The following is a 26,484-nucleotide window of genomic DNA, read 5'->3' as shown; positions in this document are numbered from 1 at the left end:
CATGACACAATCAGGAATTATATAAATGTTATGTTCATAGTGTTTTGGATAGTTGTATTTGGCAGCCTTGAAGAAAACAACTTTCCTATCTTGGTGCATCTAAAATTATGAATGTAAATCAATGTCTATCATATCTTGTCCATTATCAACATAAAACATCTATCTAGACCTAAAAACATTTTAGCTGGCTTAATCTTAAGTGTCTGTGAATGTGGCAACAGCTATTTTAAGTTTATATTTGCAAAGGCTATACCATGTCGAGAGGAAAGTATTTTGCTGTTCTTCTATCCATCCTCTGGCTTTTTGACATTCCTCCAACCCAGTCTTCTAGATGTTTCCTGAGCCTTAGATAAGAGAAGGGTGACATAGCTGACTTACCTATGGCTCTGTGCGCACAGTTAAATACTATTAGCGCTCCAAATAGTAACGAGTCCTCACCGGCTACTCCCTGCTGCAGCAAGAAGTTTCTCTGGTGCAGATCCAGAGCAGCAAAATCTGTGGAAATAAATAGTATTTAGAGTGCAAGTTCCCTTCATGATCATTTAGAAAAACAGCATATTGTGTCCTTTACTAGTGTTTCCGACTTCCCCGCCCATGTTTTTGGACTATGTTATTGTCAGGTAAAATCAACAGAGTGGTTGAATGTCCCCCCAAACAATATTTTCCGTACTGCACCATGGTTGGTACTGAAGCTTCCAATCATTTGTATATTTAACTCGAAGTATATGATAAAACTAGAAATGGTCCACCACTTGATGAGATGCGTTTGCAGAGGAGGGATAGTAAAGTGTGTGTGAGATGAAAATAGAGAGGGGGGAGAGGGGGGAGAGAGGGGGGAGAGAGGGGGAAGAGAGGGGGAAAGAGAGGGGAGAGAGGGGGGAGAGGGGGGGAGAGAGAGGGGAGAGAGGGGGGAGAGAGGGGGAAGAGAGGGGGGAGAGAGGGGGGAGAGAGGGGGGAGAGAGGGGGGAGAAACGTTGAGGCAGGTTGTGAAGTGATGAAGCTGGACAAGGAAGGACCAGGGACGCCTTAGACAAGATGAAATATTAATGAAGAAGTTACATGGGAAATAATAGTCTTGTCATCTGAGTAAAATTATAATAAAAGACAATGATAGAATTTATGGGATATAAAAATAGGAGAGAATCCTAGGTGCTATAATTTTAAGAAGATAGAGAGGAGGAAGAAGAGAGGACAAACAAACAGGGGATGAGTGAAACAAAACTAACGATTATGATGAAGATTCATAAAATCCCACAAATTTGCAAGCTAAATGAAAATAAAAGACACGAATGGTTTAATTTAACTGATAGCAGCATTTTGAACCAGAAAGTTGTGTGTGTGTGTGTGTGTGTGTGTGTGTGTGTGTGTGTGTGTGTGTGTTTGTATGAATGTATACAGCTTGATGTCACATATGGTTTTCCACAACCAGTGGATAATGTTGGAATATAGTCCTCCAGTATAAGCAAAGAATACTGTGGAGACATAAACAACGGAATGCAATCAGAAAGCTGTAGTAAGTAATTGTCATTCATTAAAATCACAAACTTCTGTATTTCGAAACATACTGCAAGTCCCAAAATCATGTACTTTAGTTCCTTTGTTCTTAATATTTCTCCAAAATATTCCCTGAAAATTCAACAACTGCTTTAGGATACCTTATAAATAACAGCATGGCCAGAATTCTAAGATCATTTCAAACTACTGACATGGGTATACTTGCAGGGACCAGGAAGTTGACTGCAGAGGTTAATGAGCCAATTGATAAAAGACTATTAGAGAGTTTTAAATAATGTGTTTGTAGAAGTGCGTGCATGCGTGTGTGTGTGTGTGTGTGTGTGTGTGTGTGTGTGTGTGTGTGTGTGTGCTTTAAGAAGATATTATTTTAATCCTTCTCAAAAGTATTTTTATGAAGAACTCATAATCATTGACTATTTTATAGGATCCATCCCTGGACCACTGATTTTTAGAGTCACAGCAAATAATTCTTGTCTTTACTGGGATGTTAATAAATGTGGAGTCAGAGGACGTTGTTGGATCTATGACAAGTTAAAAATGATCTTCATATTGATGGGACTATGTAAGTAATGTGAATTGTATAAATTTAAGTAAACAGAATCGACTTCAGAATTTGTGACTGCTTATAAGACAGTAGTAATTAATCATGAGCAAATACTTTGATAATTATAGACTTATACAATTATATAGGAAATATGTTAAAAACATGCACTACAGAATTTATGTAAATGCTTGTGTTGGGGTGTTAAGTGCACTAGAGTCCTATGTTATAAGAGGGATGAAATTTCAATTTGTTAACTAATTTATCCTGTAAATTTATGCAGACAAATTGATTTTCTTTATGAGCTTTTCAGTTTTACACTACTAATATTAGGTACATTTGTATAAAAATGTTATAGGTAAAAATAAATAGTATCTTCAAAATACTATTATAGCTCTGAAGACTAAACCTGATTATTTTCTCTTTTTATACTAATATAAGACATACATTTTGTGATTTTTTTCAGCTACTGAAATGCCACTAAATGACTTAGTATCTTTTTCCAAACACATATTTTCACATGTTATTGCCTAAGGCACAGAGTTGGTGTCCTTTTTTTTTTTTTTTAAATAAACACAAAAGAGAGAGTAAACTGGAAGCAGGACAAAGATGTGCGCTCTCAACTGCCACGCCCACATGGTAAACTTCTTCCTTTGTGGCTGCTCCAGCTCTGGCTAACAGTGCCAACAACCAGGAACCAAGCACTCAAGTCCCTGAGCCTACGGGATCATTCCCATTCAAACTACTGCATTCCACTTTTGGGCTTTCATGGAGCTTTGAAAGTTTCCATAAACTTCAGCAGCCTTAACACCGTTTAATTGATGAATGCCCAAAGTCTCTTTAGAGAGTCAAGGCAACCTCTTAACTGTAACCCCCACAAAAATTCAAAAGGCATACACACTTCTAGTCTTTAAAGGCACATTATACACATTACCTTTCCAAAGGTAATTAGGACACAGTGAGGAAATAAAGACAAAAGCGAGATCAAAACTCGTGAAAGAATCTGATCCTGCAGTTTCATTTGATGGTGTCTCTACCCCTTCAGCTTTGCCTACTGCAATAAACTGCTCCACTTCAGGTTTGTTGCTCTCTGGTAGATGTTTCATTCCTCTGCCTTCCCTGTCATCTTGTGTTCTCCACTGCCTCCCAGGATTTATTTTCACAGTTTCAGACAGTGGTCTTTCATGGCCTCTTGGATTCTCAGAACCTTCCTCCCTCCTGAAAGGACTCTCCTGGCACATGTTTGCTGACCTCAGCAGCATGCTGAACTACTGAAGGAGAATTTAATGCCCCCTCACGTTTGCAACCTTCACATCCCTACAACAGCTTGTGAGCAGCACTGTCAAATCTGTCCTCTAGCTTGTCAAGGATTCTTCCTCCAGGAATCACATATACAGTAGTTTTGTAAACTTCCTCAATGAAGAGTATACTATACTCAGACTTCTTTATAAAATTTGGAAGGTTATCTGTGTGCCGTTGTGGTGCCTTTTGCTTCATTCTAGTGAGAGGTCTCTCCTTACTAGTGCTAATCTCCTCTCTGTCAGCACTTGCCTTGTTTAGAAAGTTAAACTTTCCTAGTACACTCCTTCTTTTCAAACTCTTTATTTTTATTTATTTCTGTCTTATATCCTCTATTTCATCGAAGATCAAAAGAAGAGACTTCAATACCAACCAAGCTCCCTCCCCTAACAAGGCCATCAGCTGGAGGCCAGTGTTCAAATACCTGAGCATGTGGGTCAAATTCTCTACACCACTACGAGATTCTTTTAAAAGCAGGAGTCAAGGGTAGAAGGGCGTGCTCAGGTGGAGTGTGATTACAAAGGTCTAGGAGCGTGAGTGGAGGATGAATATATCAAATAGAATAGGTGAAACCCTGAAAAAATTTTAATTATATTAAGAGGAAGCTTAATGGCGTGCTATACAAAAAGCATATACCTCTAACATAGGGACCATGTGACACTAAGAAAGTAAAGCACCGCCAACACAATGAAGTTTAGTCCTTTATAAGAAGCTGAAGAAACTGCCAGTGTGGAGTAATGAGACCTCCATCCTGGTTCTAGTCCCCCTACCCCCACCAACTATGGCCTGAAGGAGATTACAGAAAAGGCAGAACTCATGACATTTAAATTACAGGCTATTTTGAATAGCATGAGGAAATATGAATCCTGCTTTTTCCCTCCCAGGATGAAAAGCATCTCTTTATCCAAGTACCTTATCTATCTACTAAATTGTCAGCAGTCATCTTGGCTTTAATGTCAACTGCTGTGGTACCTCAGGGCTCGTGGTCAGGTAGCTTTTAATTTAGATAGTAACTGCCTCAAAGGTCTGAGAGAAGCAATGCCCAGTTATGGTGGAGGCGAATAACTGAGTGTTTCTCTTAAGTGAAATGGGAAATAACAACAGTGCTTCATCAGAAAAAAAAAAAAAGGTTATTGGATCAAGTTGCTAAGATCACCACTGAGAACATATCTTCTTAAGAAACTACAAACAAGGGATAAGATTTAAATATTTTACCTAAATATCTAAATGCTAGTTTACCTGAAAGCTTCTGCTTTTTACCCAAAAGCTGAAGAATGATGGACCAGAACAGAATGAATGCTTAAATTTGCAAAAAAAAAAAAAAAAAGTGTGAGGAAAAAAAAAAGTGTGCTTTGTACCAACCAAACACCAAATGTGTTTTAATTTAGTTAATAGCATGTTGAAGCAAAACAGGAAAGTTGTCTGTGTGGTGCATGTTTGAAGGTGAGCAGTGTGAGGCTAAGTACAGTTTTATGCCCACCGGAGCACCCTGAAGTATATTCTCACATTAGGCCGGAACGAAGGAAGACTGCTGTAGACACAAGCAACAGAACGCAATCAGAAGATAATGTGTGAACTGCAGTTCAATTTGGCAGAGATTTAAAAAGAAAAGCAGAACCACCAAGTCGAAATTCAGATCTAGCGCAAGTAATATCAACTGGTAAGCCTTGCAATATCACAGAAAATGGAATTCAGTCTAACCACTTGGTGAATGGACAATGGAAGCATGTCATTACATGTCAAAGATACTACTCTGCCCTGAAAAAGAAGGGAAAAATTGTCTTTTTGCCTATACGGTTAAACCAGAGAGATATCATGTATATTATTATTCTATTCTGATTGGTATTTAAAAAGTAGTGGAATCTTGTTATTGTATAATGAAAAGTTTATTTAGTCTAGAGTTTGGGAGTTTCAAATCCCAAATAGGATAGCAGTTCTGTGAGGGCCATTTTGCAGCATCCTTGGCATAATGTCTGTGTTAGAGAGCTATCACACGATGACACAGGAAGCTGGAAAATCCAGAGCTCAGGTTCAGTGGGAAGAAAATCCATATCCCTACTTCTCTGACTCTCTCACTGCCCTGCGTCTTCTAAAACTCACCGCCATGGTATTATTACAATGGGGTCAAGCTGCCAATTCATGAATCTCCACTCTGCAGCAATCCATCCCTCATCTCCAAGGTCCGTGACCTACTCCTAATGTAAAATATAAAATCCCATAAGCATAGTGCCAAGAACCCTGCAGCCTCTCTGCAAAGCTTAAATCCATAGGTGTAGCTGAGACTCATGATAAGCACTTTCATATATGAGCTGCTGTTTAATAAGCTATATGGCTATGAATTAGAAATGTAACAAGCATGAGACAAAGATCCTTAGTCCAAAGGGAGACGTCAGGAGGTGGAGAGGAATACTGAAGCCATAAGGAAGACTGAAATCTGACATGGCAGTTAATGAACTTTAAAGCTCCAAATCTGATAGCCCATGAACAGCGTGGTGAAGGGCGGGGCCCTGAGGCAGCCTTTGTGCTGTGATTCTGATGATCCTCCAGGACCCCAAGTTTCTCTTCTGTTCTGGCTTTGTGCACTGTCTATAACTGTGTCTGTTGTGGTTGAATATTTCTGACAACTCTGGATGTCTATTGTCTACTTTGCTGTTCCACTTCCAAAGCTCAGCTTGGTGTTGTCCTATTAATGCCTGATCTGTGTAGATTGTAACCAAGCAGCAGATTTCGGTCTGGTCTTCCTGACTTCCTCTGAGAATTTTGTTGAAGATGTCAAGACTAATATCACTTGCATTTCGTTTGCCTGGACAACTAGGGTATTCAAGACTGTGCCACGGCTGCTTAGTGGTACTCATGTGAAAGCAAGGAGAGAAAGTTCCTCTGAGCAGGAGGACAATTCAGAGTTATGAAGCTCAGCCACTGAAGGCCTTTTCTCATTGTTCGCATGCAGGACGACCCACTCCTGTTTGGTCACACAAATCTCATTAGCAAGTATTTACTGGGCCACACTTACGTTTTATTCTTCCAAAAGTTTGGTTTTGCTTTTTCCTGACCAGGCAATGAACTTAGCAAATCTTTCCATTCTGTTTCCTTTTGTTCCCCCTGTAATTCTGAGTAAAAACAGCTAGCAATACCCACAGCATATTATTACTGTCCGCTTGTTTGAAATTCTGCCTTCTCAATATGAGGCACATTTCCTGGTATTTCTTTGCACTTTTTGTTCTGTGCAATCATTCCATTTCAGTCTTTGTAGGATGACAATAGGATGCTCTGCTCAATCACTGATTTTTCTGGGGATGAAGTGTTGTTTTCCATCTCTTGCTCCCAGATGCTATGGAAAATGTACTCTATAACACTGCCATGTTGTTCTTCCCCCTTCTGGGATATTAATTTTTTTATTTCTTTAAGCATTGAAAATTTCAATGTATTGTCTATATTTTTTCTATTGTTGTCAGATAAGTTTCTTCCTTGCAGTGGAAGCAGTACCCTGTGGGTTTATAAAAAAAAGAGTTTGGAAAATAAATGAGGAATTATAATTCCTCATTTATTTTCCAAACTCTTTTTTTCCAAAAGAACATTACAGTCATTCACAACTTATAATTTTCATTGTAATATGACAACTGTATCACAGGTAACTATATCCTTGAGATAATATGCCTTAAGATATATGAATTATTTCATAAATAGAAAACTCATTAACAGTCCTTGTTTTATGATATTGCTATATTATATAACTGGCAATGCTTTGCTACAGCATTTTGACTCTAAAAGAGTTTTTCACTTTTGAAGTTTATTTTTATGTAATATTTTAAACAAAAATTAAAAACCTAGAAAAGCAATTATATTTTCTATGAGTTAGTGCCTGTGTGTGGAAAGTAATCATTATTTCAAACACTAAAGCTTCAGGCAAGTTTCAGTTTCTATTGTTAGATAAATTTGAAACAAATAATTCATTTATGTGTTTTCAATTCACACATTTCAGGAATTCATAAAACATTACCCTTTGGAGGCTATCTGGTTAATATGAAAAATTTTGTAAGCATTTTAAAATATTTAATTTTATATAACTCTGTAATTTTATTTTCTAATTGGGAAATTAATCAATACCTTCAAAAGTAAACTATGCTTATCATTTCTTCAGTTAAATGGTATTCTTTTTAAAAAACTTTTGTTATAAATATAGCTACATTATAACTACTACTTTTTTAAATGCAGGTATTTCTTCCAAATTGGCCACTACCTTGCTTATTCTTTTTGCGTTTCTTAAATATAATGTTGTAATAGTTGACAGCGCTGAGAACCTGGCCATGCCTGTAAGGAAAAAAATATCAACCAAAAGAAGAAAAAAGTAATTTTAACTGATTTCTCCATTGGTAAGAATTTCATGTTTTACTTTTGTCAGTGATATAGTTATATTTAAAAATATGCTTAATATAATCCCACAAGTTTAATCTGAGCATAAAAATATAGTCTGTTTTAAGATTGCTGAAGATATTTGAAACATCCACTTAGTGCCTTTTTTTTTTTTTAACTTCTAAAAAAGTCTGGGTTGTGGTGAATGTCTTTAATCCCCGCACTTGGGAGGCAAAGTCAGGCAAATCTCTGAGTTTGAAGACAGCCTGGTCTACAGAGTAAGTTACAGAACCAAAGCTACATCCTCTGTCTCCAAAAACCAAAACCAAAACAACAAAAAACCAACAGAAAAAAACCCTGCAATTTACATTACATGATTTTATTCATACAAAATATCTAAAAATAAATATATAGCAAACCAAAGGGGTGAGGGCAGTGTTAAGAGCACTGGCTGCTCCTCTAGAGGTCCTGAGTTCAATTCCCAGCAACCACATGGTGGCTCACAACCATCTGTAATGGGATCACTCTGATGCCCTCTTCTGGCCCGCAGGCATACATGCAGACAGAGCACTCATACATAAAATAAATAAACTTTTAAAAAATATTGTAGGTCTTCTTTGTTAACTTTTCATTTAAAATAGATTCTTTTCTTGTACAATATATTCTGATTATGGTTCCCCCTCCCTCTACCCCTCCCAATTCTTCCCCACTTCCCCTCCAGATGTACCCACTTTTTGTCTCTCATTTAAAAAGAACAAGCTTTTAGCAGATAACAACCAAGCACCACCAAATAAAATATAATCAGACAAAAGAAAAACCATCACATTGGGGCTGGACAAGGCAACCCAACAGGTGGAAAAGAGCCCCTAAGACCAGGCACAAGAATCATAGACCCCACTCCTTCAAATACTCAGCAGTCCCAGAAAAACACTAAGCTGAAACTAGATTAGAAGACCTGGGGCAGACCCCTGTGGACCCAGCGATTGCTGCTTTGTTGTCTATGAGGTCCTATAAGACTTGACCCATTGATTCAGAGAGCCTTGTTCTCCTGGTGCACTCCATCCCCTCTGGCTCCTACACCCTTTCCTCCTCTGCTGCCAGTTTTCTTTAGCTCTGAGGAGGAGGACTTGATGGAAACATCCCATTTAAAGCTGTATGAGCCAAGAACTCTTTCTGTCTGCATAAATCTGGCTGTAGGTCTCTGCATCTGTACCTCTCTGCTGAAGAAATAAGCTCCTCTGGTGATGACTGAATAAAGCATTGATCATTGAGTATAGCAGAATATCATTAAGTCATTTTACTGTCGCTTTTTTTTTTTTTCAAAGCAGTAGTGTTGGTTTAATCTTAGGTCTCTGGGCTCTTTAGTGAATGGTTCTTAGTCACTCAAGCAGCATCAGGTATAATTTCTGACTCATGGACTGGGCCTTAAGTCAAATCAGACATTTGTTGGCTGGTTCCTCACATGCTGTACCACCATTGCTCTAGCATATCTTAGATGCAGGACAGACTGTAGGTCAAAGTTATTTGTGGCTTTGTTGGTGTTTATGTTTCTCTTTTGGTATCCCAGAGAGTACCTTCCCACAACAGAAGGAATAGAAAGTAGGAATGGAGGGCCATGTAGGCACCAGCTGGATACATGCCCAGGGAGTGGCATGCGCGTTGTCCTTTTCAATTGGGCCCTGCTGTCATTTTGTGGAAGGAGCCATACTGTCTTAGCAACAGCCTGAGTTGTTTAGTGATTTCCGTCAACTCAGTTGGATGTAACACAGTCCCGCTACCAGAAGCCTCTTTTGAGACAGGACACAGTCTTTTGGACTTTGCCTCCCCCCCCCCCTCTTATTAGAAGACCTCATTTGGATCACTGAGGTTTCCATATCATCCCTCAAATGCCCATCAACTACAGCTCTCTCTTCCCACATTATGTCCTTTAACACAATTTCCACTCTCCCTCTGCATCCATCTGCATCCATCCCTAGTAAACCCATAAAATCTGTTCTGTTTCCTCCTCCCAAGATCCATGTTTCCTCTCTCCTTCTCTTCCTCTATACATACTCTCTCTGTTTGTGTGGATTGTGAGTTGATTGTCATTTATTTAATGGCTAATCATTTATTGAATTTAATGTGAAGTTGGTAAAAGCACTTTCCCATTATGTAGGCTGCTGGTTTGTGCAAATGAAGGTATCCTTTGAGATACAGAAGCTTTTCAGGTTCATTAGGTCCCATTTATTAATTGTTAAACTTTTCATTATTGGTGTTCTATTCTTCTCCACTACCAATATGGTGACAGCTTTTCTCCCAGTTTCTCTTCTGTCAGGTTGAGTGTTCTGGCTTTTATGTTGGTGTCTTTTGTCCATTTGGACTTCAGTTTTGTGAAAGATGATAAATATGCATCTATTTGCATTCTTCTACATGGAGACATTCAATTTGACCAGCACTATTTGTTGGACCAGCACTGTGTTTTTCTAGTGTGTATTTTTGGCTTCTTTATATAAAAAAAAATCTAATGTGCATAGGTGTGGCAATTTATGTCTGGATCTTCAATTAGAATCCATTGATCAAAATATGGCTTTTTAATCCAGCACCATGTGATTTTTATTACCATAGCTCTGAGGTACAATTTGAAATTGGGTATTGTGAGATCTTCAGCAGTTTGTTTTTGTTGCTTTTCAAAGTTGTTTAGCTATACTGGGTTTTCTTTCCATATGATATTGAGGATTTTTTCTTTCAAGTCTGTGAAGAATTGTGGTAGAATTTTGAAGGAAACTGCATTGTATCTATAGATTGCTTTTGGTAGGAAGAACATTTATACTATGTTAATCCTACCAATCAATGATCCTGAGAGATCTTTTCCTCTTCTGATAACATCCTTAAATTATTTCTTCAAATATGTAAAGTTTTTAATTTTGCAAGTCTCTCCCTTGCCTGGTTAAACTTGTCCAAAAGTACTTTATATTATGAGAGGTTATTGTGAAAGGTGTTATTTGCCTGATTTTTTTTTCTCAACTCATTTGCTATTCATATATCGGAAGGCTACTGATAATTTTTTGAGTTAACCCTGTATCCAACCACTTTGATAAAAGTGTTCATTAGCTGTAGGAGTTCCTGGTAGAATTCTTGAGGTCTTTCTTTTATGTACACTATCATGTCATCTGCAAGTAATGATACTCTGACTTCTTTTCTAATTTGTATCCCCTCTATCTCCTTCAGTTGTCCAATTGCTCTCGCTAAGATTTCAAGTGTTACACTGAATATGCATGGAGAAGGTGGATGGCCTTCACTTGTTCCTGATTTTAGTATAATTTTTTAAAGTTTTTCTCCTTTTAATTTGCTGTTGGGTTATCATCTTTCTGCAAACTGCCTTTACTATCTTGACTTATGTTCCTTGTATACCTATTCTCTTCAGGACTTTTATCATGAAAGGGTATTGGATTTTATTAATGGTCTTTTCCCCATCTAATGAGATGACCGTGTGTGTATGTGTGTGTGTGTGTGTGTGTGTGTGTGTGTGTGTGTGTGTGTGTGTGTGTGTGTATGTGTGTCTCACATTGTTTATGTAGTGTCTTACATTGATTGATTTTAATATACTGAATTATCCCTGTATCTCAGGGATAAAGCCTATTTTATATTGGCGGGTGATTTTTGATGTATTCTTGCATTTGCAAGTACTTTATTGAGCATTATTGCATTTGTGTCTATAAAGGACCTTGCTCTCCAATTCTTTCTCTCTCTCTCTCTCTCTCTCTCTCTCTCTCTCTCTCTCTCTCTCTCTCTCTCTCAATTTTTATATAGTTTGGATGTCAAAGTAAATGTGGCTTCATAAAATAAGTTGGGTAATGGTCCTTCTGTTTCTATTTTGTGGGATAATTTGAGGGCTGTTGGTGTCAATTCTTTGAAAATCTTCAAGAACTCAGCACTAAAACCTCTGGCCCTGATTTTTTTTTTTAATTGAGAGACTTTCTATGACTGCTTCTGGTTCCTTAGGGGTTATCTGTCTATTTAAATTGTTTATCTGATCTTGATTTAAATTTGTAGTGGTACCTATTGAGAAAATATCCATTTCTTTTAGATTTTACATTTTGGTGCAGTTACAGGTTTAAAAAAAATATATCCTTATGGTTCTCTGTATTTTCATGTTGTGTGTTGTTATGCCCTCCTTTTCTTTATGATTTTGTTAATTTGGATATTCTCTTTTGTCTTATTAGTAAGCTTAGATAAAGGTTTGTCTATTTTGTTCATTTTTTGAAAGAATCAACTAATTGATTCATTGATTCTTTGTATGTTGTTTTCATTTTGTTGATTTTGGCCATGAGTTTGTTTATTTATTGCCATCTACTTCTCTCAGTTGTGATTAATTATTGTTGTTCAAGAGCTTTCAGGTGTTGCTTTAAGTTGCTGTATCAATCTCCAGTTATTTTTAACCAGGCAAATAGGGTTTCTCTGTGTAACCTTGACTTGCTTTGTAGACCAGGCTGGCTTCGAACTCACAGAGCTCCACCTGCCTCTGCCTCTCTGAGTGCTGGGATTACAGGCATGTGCTGCCACACCTGGCTAGCATAACTATTTCTTATGAAGAAATATTTGCACTTAAATATAAAAATATATCAATTAATATATGGGATTTTTCTAAAGTTAATGTGTGTTTCTAAATAAGTTTTAATTTTCCATATATTATTTTGTTATATATTACAAATACTAGAAAAAAATGATTTTTCTGTAACAAGAACAAATGAGCCAGTTTTCTCTGATGTTCCTTTCTATGGCAGAAATGATAACCCTAATGTGACCTTGGGTGGAAGGGTGGCCCCGTGGCAGGTAGGAGAATGTGTAGGGCAAGAAATATTCACTGTACTCAGACTCCTTATATTGAACATGAAACATTAAAATACATAAACTAGCTTTATGTGAAAACTGACTGATTATTTTTGGTTTAAACCTACAGGACTGGAGAACCTGTGAGGGTCCAGGTTCTAAGGGCAGCAATCTATCGTTTGGAGATTTCATAAGATTTGTGGCTGGGCTATAATTTCAGAAGAGAAAAACAGCATTAAATTATCTGTGCGGATCTTCATTTTAATAATAAAGAATACTTTAAAGAAACACTTCTGATCATGCTTTATGGATCAGCTCTTTTTTCTCTCTCATTTTACTGTGGGAACAATGTATGCCCCTGCCAAGGGCGACTCTCAGCACCCATACCAGCTAAGCCATTTGCTAGTCCTGAAAAAGGATTTTAAAATATTATTTTATGTGTGTAATGTAGATTTTAGTAAGAATTAGTTTTAAATTGTTAAATTATAACTTTAAAATATTCTTACGTCTAATCATATTTGAATATTTATATACCATTAGATAATATTAAAAATTATAACATTCAATATTACTGAATGTTCATGTAATATGTATTAATGCATCAAGGGCATGTTTAGTCTTCATTTTTTCTCTCACTTGAAGAGAAACAAAATGTGTAATACACATTATGAGTTGAGTTGTAGAGTGAAGACGTAAATTAGCTTTTTTTTTCTATAGCAGAACATATGTTATGGTTCACAAATTAACTCATAGAGCAGTGATAAAGAAGAAATAAATGTTGTAAATAAACACTCAGCAACTTCTCTGCTTAAAACCAATTACTGCCTTTGAAATAACCCCAGAAAAAATATCCCAGTATTGGATAAGAGAATTTAGCAAATAAACGATATTTAAAAAGTCAGCACAATAATGAATGTGAGCCTTGCTACCCAAGTATGTGGACCTATATTTGGATCACTACAATTTATGTAAAGCCCACCATGGCACCAAACTTTTGTAGTTTTCACACTCTTATTGTGAATATCTGGAAGCCTGACACATACAGCGGTGACAAAGGAAAGACCCTATCCCAACCAAAGAGGAAGGCAAGGGTCAACATCTAAGACATCGAAGGCTGTTATTTGACAGCACATGCATGGTGGCTCTGTAATTCTCATACATGGACATACACACATGACTATTTCAAAACTCTAATCACAACACACCCCTACACACAAGATTTTTTTAAAAAATCATTACACATTTGAGAGTGTAAATACAGATAAAATTTTTTAAGTATTCTTAATTTTAATGAAGCTGATATCTTGGGAGAGTTCACATTTTGAGTGACTTGTATTCTTTTTGTTGGTGCAATTTGCCATTTAAAAAATGTATTTATTTACTCACTTTACTACCTAATGTTAGCCCCTCCCTTTCCTTCTCCTGATCCCAAACTCACTCCCTCATTCCTTATTTCTCCTCCCTGTTTATCAGAGAAAGAGAGCCCACACTCCTACAAATTCACCTCAACTCAAGTCGCATCAGGACTGAGTGTATACTCTTGCCCTGTGGCATGGTGAGGCAGCCCTGCCAAGAGGAAGTGACCAAAAATCAGGCAACAAAGTCCATGAAATAAACACTCCTACTCTGCTACTAGGGGACCCACATGAAGCCGGAGCTGCAATTGGTTTCATCTGTGTAGGGGCCCTAGGTATGCCTATGCATGGTCCTTGGTTGGTGCTTCAGTCTCCTCAAGACCCTCTCAGCCTAGTTAGTTGGCTCTGTTGGGCTTCTTATGGAGCACTTAAACTTTGACCCAAAATTTTCCCTGCCTAAGTGATGTGCAGGCATTAAGATGAGTCAGAGATTGAGGGACTGTCCAACCATTGCCTGGCCCAACCTGAGACACACACCATGGGAGAAAGCCAATCCCTGACTCTATTAATGATACTCTGCTACATTTGCAGACAGGACTCTAGCAAAGCTGTCCCCAGAGAGGCTACCCTTAGCAGTGGATCTAACAGATGCTGAGAATCACAGCCAAATATTGGGCAAAGTCAGGAGTCTTGTGGAAAGGTTGTGGGAAGGATAAGAGGACCTGGAGGTAACTGGCCATTTTTAGCTGCAGATTTATGAATACTATTCAAAATTACTAAATCAAGTTAAGTGCATCCTTTACCTCAGCTACATCTTGAAAGTGGAAATAAATATACCTTCACAGAATTGACTGACTATGGTGTTGGCTTAAATTGTTGAAGTCTTATCTCTGCTGATACTGGAAATTCATAGCAAACCTCTGGTTACAGTTATATATCCACTTTGTTATTGCTTTAGTTGTTTATATCTGAGGCCTTTTTCCTCTATGTCCATTTGTTTGTTTCTTTTTAGTAATAGCTTAATTAGTAATATTTTATTTTTACTGTTTTTCCTCCTCCTCTCCATGGGGTTCTCTGAGCCCCAAGAAGAAAGATTTGATGGAGACTTCCCTTTTAGGGATGAGTTACAAGGTGTCTCACACTTAGTATAGTTTGGGGTATGTATCTGTTCCCATTTAATACAGGGGGAACCTTCCCTAACACTGATAGATGCTGATCCATAAGTGTGGCAAAATGCCATTAGGAGTCACTTTATTGCAACATTTAAGAGAAAAATGTTATAAGCATATGCATGCTTCTGCATGTGCATGCTCAGGACAGTAGTATTCAGTTTTACCCTAGGCACCTGGGCTATCTAGTTCTCACATTCTTGGTCACCCAAGCAGTGTCAAGTTGGATTCCATCTCTTGGAATAGGGCTTTAGTCAAATCAAATGTTGGTTACTCCCACAAAGTTTGTGCCAATGTTGCTCTAGCATATCTTGGAGACAGGACACCGTTGTAAATCAAGGAGTTTGCTGGTAGGTTGGTGTTTTCCTTTCTCCTTTGGTATCCTGCAGAGTACCTTTCTCTATCAAAGGCCTAGCATATAGATGTACAATGCCCTATGTTGGCACCATCTTGACTTTTCCACATGCATTGTGCAGGTATCATCTTTAGCCATGTGGCCTTGCTGTCAGTTTTCAGAAAGCAACCTGTATCTTGGCAACAGCATGGGTTGTTTGAAGATTCCCATGGGACACATTGGCCAAAAACTCAATTGGATGTAGCCAGTCTCAGCACTGAAATCTTCATTTTATCAGATGTCCAGTTCAAGATCAGCCAATCCCATCCCCATTTTTTTGTGATTTTATTTAGATTACTATCATAAACATTTGTATTTTAGAAAGCTTCTGCTGCATTAGGTTTTACACTACTTCTCATATGGACCATAATCTTTTCTTTCTACCCCCATACTTACTGCTGTATCACCCTCTTGTGACCCTGTCTTTCTACTTGATCCTCCCACTCCAGTCTCCATTTCCATCTACCCCTAACTATTTATAATACTTATTTTTCCTTTCTAGAGATATCTACTTGTCCCCCTCGTGGCTTAATCTATACCTAAACTCTAAGGATTCTATCTTGGTTATCATTGACTTAACAGCTAATTGCCACATATGAATGAACACATACCATATTTGTCTTCCTAGATCTGTGTTATTTCAGGATAATTTCTTCTAGTTCCACCCATTTACCTTCAAATTTTATGATGTTATTTTTTTTTAATAGCTGAGTAGATTTACACAGTAGAGAATTGAGAAATTGTACTCAGGCCATTAAAAAAATCTACATTGTGTAAATTTAACACATTTTCTTTATCCATTCTGTTGATGGACATCTATTGGCTGTTTTTAATTTCTGGTTATGATGAATAAAGCAGCATTAAACAGAGTTGAGCAAATATCTCTGTGGTAGGATGAATCATCATTTGGATTTATTGCCAAGAGTGGTATAGCTGGGTATTGAGATTCACCAATTATCATCATCTTGAGGAGCTGCCACACTGACTTCCATAGTAGCTGTACAAGATTGCATTTTTACCAGCAACAGATGAGTGTAGGCCTTGATATTTTTAGAACCTATTTTATTTGGGTTTTTTAATGCCTCTACCTCCCTTCCTACCCACCTACTCCGTATAGGAGAGAAAAAAAAAACGTTAATAGGGAAAGTGGAAATAGACCTTTGTCCAATGGATGGTATCCTTTGCCTAACATCAACTCCTCAGTTTCATCACTTGTCTATCCTAGTTCTTGTGCTCTGTTCTGTTTAGAATGCCTTTTCCTATTCCAATGGATTTCTCTTCTTTCAGGTTCAGTGCATCTGGTCTTATGTTGAGGTCTTTGATATATTTGAAGTTCGGTTTTGTGAATGGTAATAAATATAAATCTGTATGGATTCTTGTACATGCAGCCATCCAGTTTGCCAAGCATCGTTTCTTGAAGAGGCCATTTTTTTCTAGTGTGCATTTTTCTCTTATCAACAATAAGTTGTCAATAGGTATGTAGACATGTGTCAAGGTCTTCAATTTGATTTATTGGTTTGTGTGTATGTTTTTATGCCAATAATATGCTGTTGTTTTTATTATGATAGCCCTACAGCACAACTAGAAATTAGAGGTGATGATACCTACAGCAGTACATTTAGTGTTAAAGATCGTTTTAGCTGTCATAGGTTTTTGTGTTTCCATATAAATCTGAAAAAATGTCCTTTCTTTCTTTTTTTTTTAATTAAGTTTAATTAAAAGCACAATACCAATCCTTTTGATCCTTCACACTCTCTGTGTCTATAAGAAAATTTCTTTCTAGAGAGAGAAGGACTCTTTCCTGAGAGCATTTATATGGTGAAAGCAATTTAATTACTGTTCCGTGTCATATAGACTGCCTTTGGGATATTCACAGTGAAAAAAAATAAGTTAAAATGCTTAATAATCCTAAAGTAAATTGTTTTCCTAGTCTGATATTTACAGAAGGAAATTTTGAAAAGAAGTATGAACACATATAATTCACAAGTACACGAGTTTTACAGTTTTCAAGAGCATCATCTAGGGATGCTTGCGGTGGACACCTACACCCACACTGCTTTTCCTGGTACTTCCATGTGAAATGTGTCCTTTCCTTTTGAAGAACTATCCAAGCCAAAATGTCCTTTCAAGATCCATGAGTTATTATGGAACTTTGATAAAGATCTGTAGATTGCTTTTTTTAAGATGCCATTTTTACTGTTAATCCTACCAATACATGATCAGGAGAGATCTATCTTCTGATACATTCTTCATTTTCTTTCTTCAATATCTTAAAGTTTTTATCACACAAGTCTTTCAGTTGCTTGGTTAAAATTACCCCGAAGATATTTTATAGCTTTGATGATATCATGAATAGTGTTATTTCCATTATTTCTATCCTGTTCTCTCTGCCATTTTATATATAAGAGAGCTACTTTTTTTTCAGTTAATTTTGTATCCAGTTACATTGCTGAATGTATTTATCAGTTGTAGGAGTTCCCTTGTGGAATTTTTAAGTCTACTTATGTATACTATCATATCACCTGCAAAAAAACCACTTAGATTTTTTTCCTTTTCAATTTGTGTTTATATGATCTCCTTAAGTTGTCTTACTGTTCAAGCTAAGACTTCAAGGACTATAGTAAAAATGTCTGGAGAAAGTAGACAACCTTGTCTTGTTTCTGATTTTACTAGAATTGCTTTGAGTGTCTCTTCATTTAATCTAATGTCGGCAACAGGCGCACTCCGTGAGATGAAACCCATACCCAACATTGCTTGGGTGGTCAAGGATCTGAAACTAGATAAGCCAAGGAAATAGAATAAGACCAAAACTCCTGTCCTTCTAAAGAAACTTAACCATATAATGGCTCCTAAGAACAATCTGTTGTACTCATAGATGGGTGCCTAGATCACCTATTATCAGAGCTGTGTCCTCCTACACCAGATGGGAACAAAAACAGGAACCTGCTGCCAGACATTCTGCAGAGAATGAGAGATGCTGTAACAGTAAGCCCTAAATTCGATGTTTCCACCACATCCCTCTCTTTGGGGTTCAGGGATCTATGCAGAAAAAGAGGAAGAAAGAGTTTAAGAGGAATATGGGATGGGAGACTCCAAGATATCAATGCTTTCTAGATACAATAGACCTGGGACACATATGATCTTGTAAATACTGTGGCAGCATGCACACAATCTGCCTGGATTGTACCAGATGGAGTCCTAAAACTGAGAGGAGAAGGCACATCCCCCCTTGCTTAACCCAGAAGCTATATTCCATTGTTAGCCATTTTAGCAGCTTACTGAGGAAACAAATCACTCTTAATGACTGATAGGGCCCATATCCAGCAGTAGATGAGAGACAAAACAAAACAGAACAACACCCAACTCAACTCAACATTATGTTTGGAAGTTATTTGTCCCATAATGTTAAGTCAGGCCATTTTTTTTTTTTTACCATGAAGTCCTTTGCATATATATCATAGCTTCCAATTTTCTATTTTTTATGGGATTCCTGTGTATGAAACTACATCCATCTCTGTGTCTACATGAGTTTCTCTTTTTTCTTCTTTTTTAATTTTATTAATTTATTCATATTACATCTCAATGGTTATCCCCTCCCTTGTATCCTCCCATTCCTCCCTCCCTCCCATTTTCCCCTTATTCCCCTCCCCTATGACTGTTCCTGAGGGGGACCTCCTCCCCTGTATATGCTCATAGGGTATCAAGTCTCTTCTTGGTAGCCTGCTATCCTTCCTCTGAGTGCCACCAGGTCTCCCCATCCAGGGGACATGGTCAAATGTGAGGCACCAGAGTACGTGAGAAAGTCAGACCTCACTCTCCGCTCAACTTATACTTTTTTGTTGGCTCTTTTTCTTGTAAGTTTGTTTTGTCATATTCCGATTTATTTGTTTTGCTTTATTTTATTATTATTACTTAGATATTTATTTTCTTTCTAAGGGGAGACAGAAGGGGTGTGGATCTATATGGGAGAAGTGGGGAGGAACTAAGAAGTAGGGGGAGGAAAAACTGTCATCAGTCTATAGTGTTTGAAAAAAGTCTGTATTCAAAAAAAGAAAAAACTAAAATACTAGCATCAGATGACCTACATAAAATAATTTTTAATAAAATTATTGTTTTCTGGAAGCTTATAGGCTAAATATTTGATTAGTACCTCAGTTACTAATCAAATAGCTTTTGCTAACTGAAAATTACACTTTCAAAAGATAACTTGTTTTTCAGAAGCAATGATTTCCTGTTTTCCATAAAAGATTTGCATCATAATTGCTAACAAATCTTGGCAAATTAAGTAGTAAATTCATTAAAAATCAAAAGCCATAGAAGGGAAATGAACAATTTGTCTGTGCTGTGTTTGCGTATATTGATTTTAAAATTTTTATGAAACTTACAAGTAGATAGACCTTAATTTTTAAAATCTTTTCAGTTCCATTCACTCAGGAATGTACTTTCCCATACAACGCTGCCCTAACTTTAGAACAAAAGTTGATTTATTTCATGTGTTTGATTTTTATTCTCAATTTCCTGGGTTTTTTTCTTTTTGAAGTTTTCTTTCTCATCTCAATGTTGTTGTTTAATGAAGAAGAAAAACTTTAAATGACATTAATCTGCTTAGGTATGAGTAATAAGAGGCAACAGCAAAACCTACAGAGGTGTTAAGAAAAGGTTAGCATGAGTTCAGAACTTCACATGAGTCATTTCGCAGGGTCAAGCTTTCTTTACAAAGCACTTCAGAAAGCTCAAAGGAAGCCTGGACACCATGAAGTTCTCACTCAAAACCTGCTTTGATGTTTGCAAAAAGTGACCATAGATACGCATTTGTTTCTAAAATACAGAGGACCAGCTCTTATACTATTCTATGAGCATATAGTTTATGAAGGGAAAATTAACTGATTATAAAACATTTTTACTACCTTAGAATTGATAGAAATTCAGTCCTTTCTCCAGTAGTTATCACGTACAGTAAATAAAAACAGGCTTTAGTGTATTATACCTGAAACAATTTGTCTCAATGTATGCAGTTATTTTTGAGCAAGGTTTATAAGTAGAAACTTCATGTCATGAACTGAAAATGATATTAATACTAAACAGTCATTTAATATGAACTGAGGAACTTGAAAGTAATACAATTAATATGAGACATAGAGTCTGTCATTACTCTACTATTAAACATTATAAGGTATTGTCCTTTTCAACTGTGATAGAGCTATTTTATGGTGGGAAGTTATTCCAAGCATTTACTGTTATATTAGTACTTCTGTTTGTCTTTATCTAAATAAGCTGTGGCCCGAGGATTTACAGCATTTATTGAGGAAAAGAAAAGTTGTTTCTTTTAGCTTAGAAGTTAATGAAATAAAATAATCCCAAAGGCGAATTCCTCGTGCCAAAGCAGAAGACCGTTCAGCTCATTCCTCTTGTCCTTTGTCTTTCACATATCACGTGTGACATTTTGTTTACTAAGAAGCTCTTGGGAGGCCAGAAGAGGGAAGGAGTGGGTTATGACGTTAAATGGGTACATAAAGCTGAAATTGTTGGTTATTAGCCATCAGGAAAGAGAGCAGTTAGGAATGTTTTTCCACACACAAAACCATTGTTCTTTGCTTGCAAGTGTACACCTACACTGTGTCCCTAGGCTCAGATACAGATTTTCTCGTTCAATGTGGTTCCCTTGAGACAATTGTTAATTTTAATTCACTGACAGGACTCTTAAGTATACATAGAAAACCATGCCAAATAAAGCTAATGTTATAAATTGTAAACATATGTATACTTAGGAAGGATTTTCTAAAATCCTTCTGACACTGACACTGATGCACCAACTGTAGGAAGAATTCTCTCCATTTCACTGCAATGAGTAAAGTAGGAGAAATGTGTTTCTGGAATACTCAATTTATAGGTATTAATTGATTTTCTCTCGAAAAGAATGTTTCCTTAGAGACTAGATGTGGTTGGAATCATATTACACCACACTTGTAGATATCATCAGTGGGTTGTGGAGCACTAGGACAAAGAGAATATAAGAAAAATACCTAGGTTTTGGTTTACAAGTTCGTATAAGATTACAGTTACAACAGAATACAGCCTATGAAGTATGAAATAACACTACGTTGTCAAAAAAAAAAAACCCACTATCCTCAATGAGACTTTGCATTAATTTGTCAGTTTTAAATGGAGAGATTTTGTAATACTCAGGCTTTCCTGTGCTTAATAACTCTTGCACAGGGTTATATAATAAATGAGTATGTCAGTGCAAATATTCTTACCTTCATAAAGGATATTAATTATCCCTTGGATCCAATAATTGGGATATAATGGCCATTGTTTTGATATCAACAGGTCCTTTCCATTGACAGGAGTGATATTTGACTTTATATATAATCATGCATTAAACTGTTTCCTTATAAATCTAGACACAAATTAGGTAATTAACAAATACTTTCTTACTTGATTGATAAAAGGATTTTAATAAATAGAAAGAAAGTGTTGTTGGACCAGTAAAATGGCTCAAGTGAGCAATGACATTTGCAACCAGTCCTGATGACCTTTAGGTTGGTCCTTAGGACCCACATAGCAGAAGGAAATAACAAACTCCAGCCAGCAATCATTTGGGCTCCACCTGTATGACATGACAAACACACATCCACACACTTACATGCACACACATCTAAAAAAAGTGTAAAAAGCTGTTCGAAAATCAAAATGCTGATTGATATAGCATCCTTTAAGATGTAAGTCTAATTTTGATTCATTATGAATAAGATTTTCTCATTTTCTACATTCTCTTGTCTGTAGAAATAATTTAATATGAAGAAATAAAGTGGACTCTCAGAGATATTTGCAATTCTGTAGAAAGACAGAACCAATAGATGTTAGACAGGCTAAATTAGCAGGAGGGAATAGATTAAGAAAGTTTCTCATAAAAACGGAAACTAGGCAGTCTTGTGATATTCCATCTCTGGTTCAGAAGACCCAGAAAGCTTAGGTAACTGTCACGGCACTGGCACTGCTCACCTCTGCTTTAGACAGTCATAGTAGGAAGACCCCCCGCCCCCCACAGTGATATATTTAGGAGCTGTATGCTACACAGGAAAAACATATTAAGCTTATAGGCCAATGGTAAAACAATCATATATTTGTAAATTTAAAAGTAGGATAAGATTTCATTTGAGTTAGAAGTTTTTTTTTTTTTAAAAAACCAGAAATACTAATAAATTGGGTCATTTGAGTATAGAAACAGAGCTTGCCTGAGCCCTAATATGTTTTCATTCACTTAGCTGAATGAAAGTGACTAACAAGCTTGGGTATTTTGTTTGTTTGTTTGTTGTTGTTGTTATTGTTGTTTTGTTTTTTATGTAGGGCACTGTTCTAGGCATCAAAGAAAGAGTAACCATTGAAACACACAAACTTTCTAGCTTCCAAGTCATTTAAGGGTGTCCACTTTGCCTTACGCCTCTTTATAGTGCTGTCATCCCAACATATGTCTACAGGCACAAGTGCTGAAAAAATATTAGCATGGCACATAGAGATCGGCACCTTGAAGTAAAGCAATAGAAGGAAGCAGGCTAAAAGTGGATGGAGGGGGCCTCAGTCTCTAAGGAAGTTCAGGATTGCGTTCAGTAAAAGGAGAAAGTGCAAATGCCCTGTGTCAAGAGAGCCCTGAAGAACAACAAAGTTCCAGAAACAGGCTTACCTGGAACTTTCTCTGTTGATCTGCCTGCCTGCCTCTACCTTCAGAGTGCAGGGATTAAAAGGCTTGAGCACAGTGTTGAGTGATGTAATTTTTTTTTTCAGTTTTTAAAATGAATCCAGCAGTTAATTAACTTTGTCATTGGGCCTGATTATGGAGTTTAGGCTGGCCCAGAATTAACTAAGTAACCAACACATGCCTGGAATTCACTCTATAATCCAGGCTGGTTTCAAAGTAACTAGTCAAAGTGGGGAAAAAAAAGTGATGAGAGAATGTTCAGCTTTAATATCCCCTTCAAGGCTCAAGGAGCACCATGGCAGAAGGGGCAGAAAGAATGTAAAAGGTGAGGATGAGGACATGTGCAAGAAAAGATATCTTTTGGACGTGACATAACCTCTGCACTAGTAAACCCACCACATCTTCCCACAGGGACCATTGGCATCAATGCTGTTGAGGGAGGAGTGTCACTTTCTTTAGTGATATAGCCCCTGGTAAGTTGGCCTTACCCAAACTCTGGCAATTAGTTCTATTTAAACACAAATGGACACACACACACACAAACACACAAACACACACACACATACACACACAAAAGTATAGAGGTAAGAGAGGGATGGAGACAGGAGAGGGAGATGACAATAAGAAATGAAATTAGCTAAAAATCAGTTATATAAATGTATGATATTTTCAAACAACTAAGACATGCAGTGAAATCAGGATCATCCTGCCCCAGCCCACTGAGTACCGGTGTGTGCCATCACAGCTGTCCACATTTAAGCCCTTTAGATCCTTCACGGTGACAGAATAAAATAAGACTAGGATGGTGAGTCCAGTTGAGAGGTTTTAGGAATCAGACTGTAAATGAAAAGGTGAATTTGAATGATCGCTGTGGAATGAAAACAGTAGTCAGATCCTGGACTAATTAACTCTAGTGGCAGAGATGATGGAGCCGTAGATGGATGAAAAGGAGTGTGAGACATAAACAAAAAACCTAGAAGTCAAGAATCTTAGCCTTGACCCAAGTGTGGTGGCACACGCCTTTAATTACAACACTTGGAGGCGGAGGCAGGCAGATCTCTTAGTTTAAAGTCACAGAGAGTGCTACAGAGCTAGTTCCAGGACACACAGACAGACCTTGTCTTGAAAAAAAAAACCACTCACAAATAATTAAGTAGATGATAAAAAGATAGATTATAGATAGACTGATTGATTGACAGATGGTAGATAATCTTAGCCCTGGGACTTGAATAACAGAAATGTATCTGGGATGGGCAGAGTGATAGAGCAAGATTTAATGATCTGCTGGGGCATTGACATATATCTGTAATCTCAAACCCCTGGGAGTGGCAGAGCCTAGACCATTGCGACAAATTCCAGGCTAGCCTACTATATATAGCAGGAACCAGCATTAGCACGGTCTGAAAGGGGGAACCATCTCATTTCGGTCATGTCATCTTCGAAAAACTCAGTAGACATCAAATGAATGTTTGTAAACAATTTGATATGAGGTTTGTTTGTTTTTTTTAAGTCACAGAAGCCTTGCAAGAAATTAAGCCACAAGACTTAAATAAATACATTGAATAGAAAACTGAGAAAAGTTGAAGACTAAATGCTACAATATTGAGATGTTTAGAAATTTAGAAAAGAAAATGAAGCAGAAAAGAAGACAGTTTGAACAGTCATCCATGCACGAAGGGTTTCCCCATTCCACAAATGCACCACAGTTGCAGTGCTCAGCTTCACCTCCTGTAGCTCAAAGTGGTGCACAGGCCGCCACACTGAAACTAACGGGACACAGCCAGATTTAGCATCCCAGTTCGGCTGCTAGGGGTAACACCTCAATTATCTCCCCAGTTCAGTACCTGCATTACAGAAACCTGTCTGATGATGGCTCAGAAACTGGGATGGCATCAAGCTCTGGAAGACTAGCCGTTTTCCTTTCTAGAAAGTAGATAGTGGGAAAGACAGGCTGTTAGGATTGACTATTGGGCTGTTTGGGCAGTTTTCACATGTGCACATCTGTTCAAACCTGGATACAGCAATAAGAAGTCAGCCACTGAGGAGCCTAGGTTGCTGCCCATCTCTGTTCAGGAATGGACCCTGGAGTCATGGAACAAATAGGCATTAATATGTGGAAAGATCACAAAGTAACAAACTCAGCTACCTGTTTTTAACTTGGATGCCTGATATGCTGCCCAATACATTTTCTAGAATAGTTTTGAATGAGTTATTTCCCCCCTTAGACCTACAAACTCATAAGGCAGTCTTTGGCTTACTGTAAGAAAAAAAATTGTGCATAATACTTAAATTCACAGGCAAGCTGGGTGGTGCTTTAAAGTGTTCTTCAAGTGGTTTTGAATCTTTTAATGCATGAAATTTTTCGGTTATCAGGAGACGAGTATCTCCAGTTTTTCAATGTTGAGAGGTAGGGGTAGGCACTTTTTTAATGAGATGGCAGGCTGTGCTTGCTTTGCTTCACAATGGTAATTTGTCATAACTCAGTAGCATGACCTCCCTTAAAGGTGGTTAACAACTTTGAAATAATGAGATCTTGCCAAAAGTTGGTGGTTGAAACCTGTATTACTGATTATTAAGCAGGATAGTTGTGTTGAACAAATAACTTGGAAAAGGAAATAATCTCTAAACACACAGGGCAGCTTGTATATAGATATACATGAAGTATCCTAGGTTATCTTCCTCTGTCCTAATATTTGATAAAAGTCTTTGGTGTGTGCAAATATTCTCAAACAAAATTAAGTCAGCTCCTGTTTCTCCCTTATCAGTTTCTCCTGAAGTGACGTCATCATTTTTCCTGAGCTTTTAGAAAACTGGCAGTTAGATAGCTTCCTGTTTACAGAAATAATTTCCAACTATATTACCAGAAATTTATGATTCACGCTTATCTCAAATATTAATGTTTATTGCTGGGTAGGGTGGTGCATGCCTCTGATTCCAGCATTTGGGAAGGCAGCCTCTTCTGCCTAATGAGTTCCAGAACAGCCTGGACTACATAGTAAGATCCTGTCTCAAGAAAGAAGAAAGAAAGAAAGAAAGAAAGAAAGAAAGAAAGAAAGAAAGAAAGAAAGAAGAATGAAAGGAAGGAAGGAAAGAAGAAAATAAAAATAAGTCAAAGTACAAACAAACAAACAAAAAATCAAATCTTAAAAGCTTGACACCATCCTTATGAGTGAGTCACTCTGTATGGGTAATTTAAAGGTCTAAACATTCCCTCTTTCCATATTTTTTTTCTTTTGGAAAAAAAATGTAGTATAAGCCACTCTCCAGTGAGTCATGACAACCCTTAATTATAGCATAGGAGTCCCGCCATTACCATCCTCCTGTTCTTTTGAAATGGGATTTGAGGGTAC

At 37.3% G+C, this 26,484-nt stretch overlaps 1 protein-coding gene across 2 annotated transcripts in view; it reads left to right on the top strand.

Annotated features, from left to right (window-relative positions):
- Nucleotides 1–12,802, top strand: part of SLCO6A1 (solute carrier organic anion transporter family member 6A1) — a 67,962-nt gene extending 55,160 nt beyond the window's left edge. Inside the window, exons 12-14 of one of the 2 annotated variants that reach the window (XM_084778776.1) lie at nt 1,940–2,077; nt 7,571–7,728; nt 12,648–12,802. In XM_084778776.1, the coding sequence (XP_084634902.1) occupies nt 1,940–2,077; nt 7,571–7,707 (275 nt within the window). In that variant the 3' untranslated portion in view covers nt 7,708–7,728; nt 12,648–12,802. Of the gene's footprint in view, nt 1–1,939; nt 2,078–7,570; nt 7,729–12,647 lie in introns of those variants that run through there. The other variant, XR_014778579.1, reaches the window with a different exon arrangement.
- The last annotated feature ends 13,682 nt before the right edge of the window (nt 12,803–26,484 follow it).

Source organism: Acomys minous, assembly GCF_964271855.1.
Source record: "Acomys minous genome assembly, chromosome: 4".
NCBI classification, from domain to species: Eukaryota; Metazoa; Chordata; class Mammalia; order Rodentia; family Muridae; genus Acomys; species Acomys minous.
The sequence above is the reverse complement of the archived record's forward strand: the minus strand, read 5'-3'. Positions and strand labels throughout refer to the sequence as shown.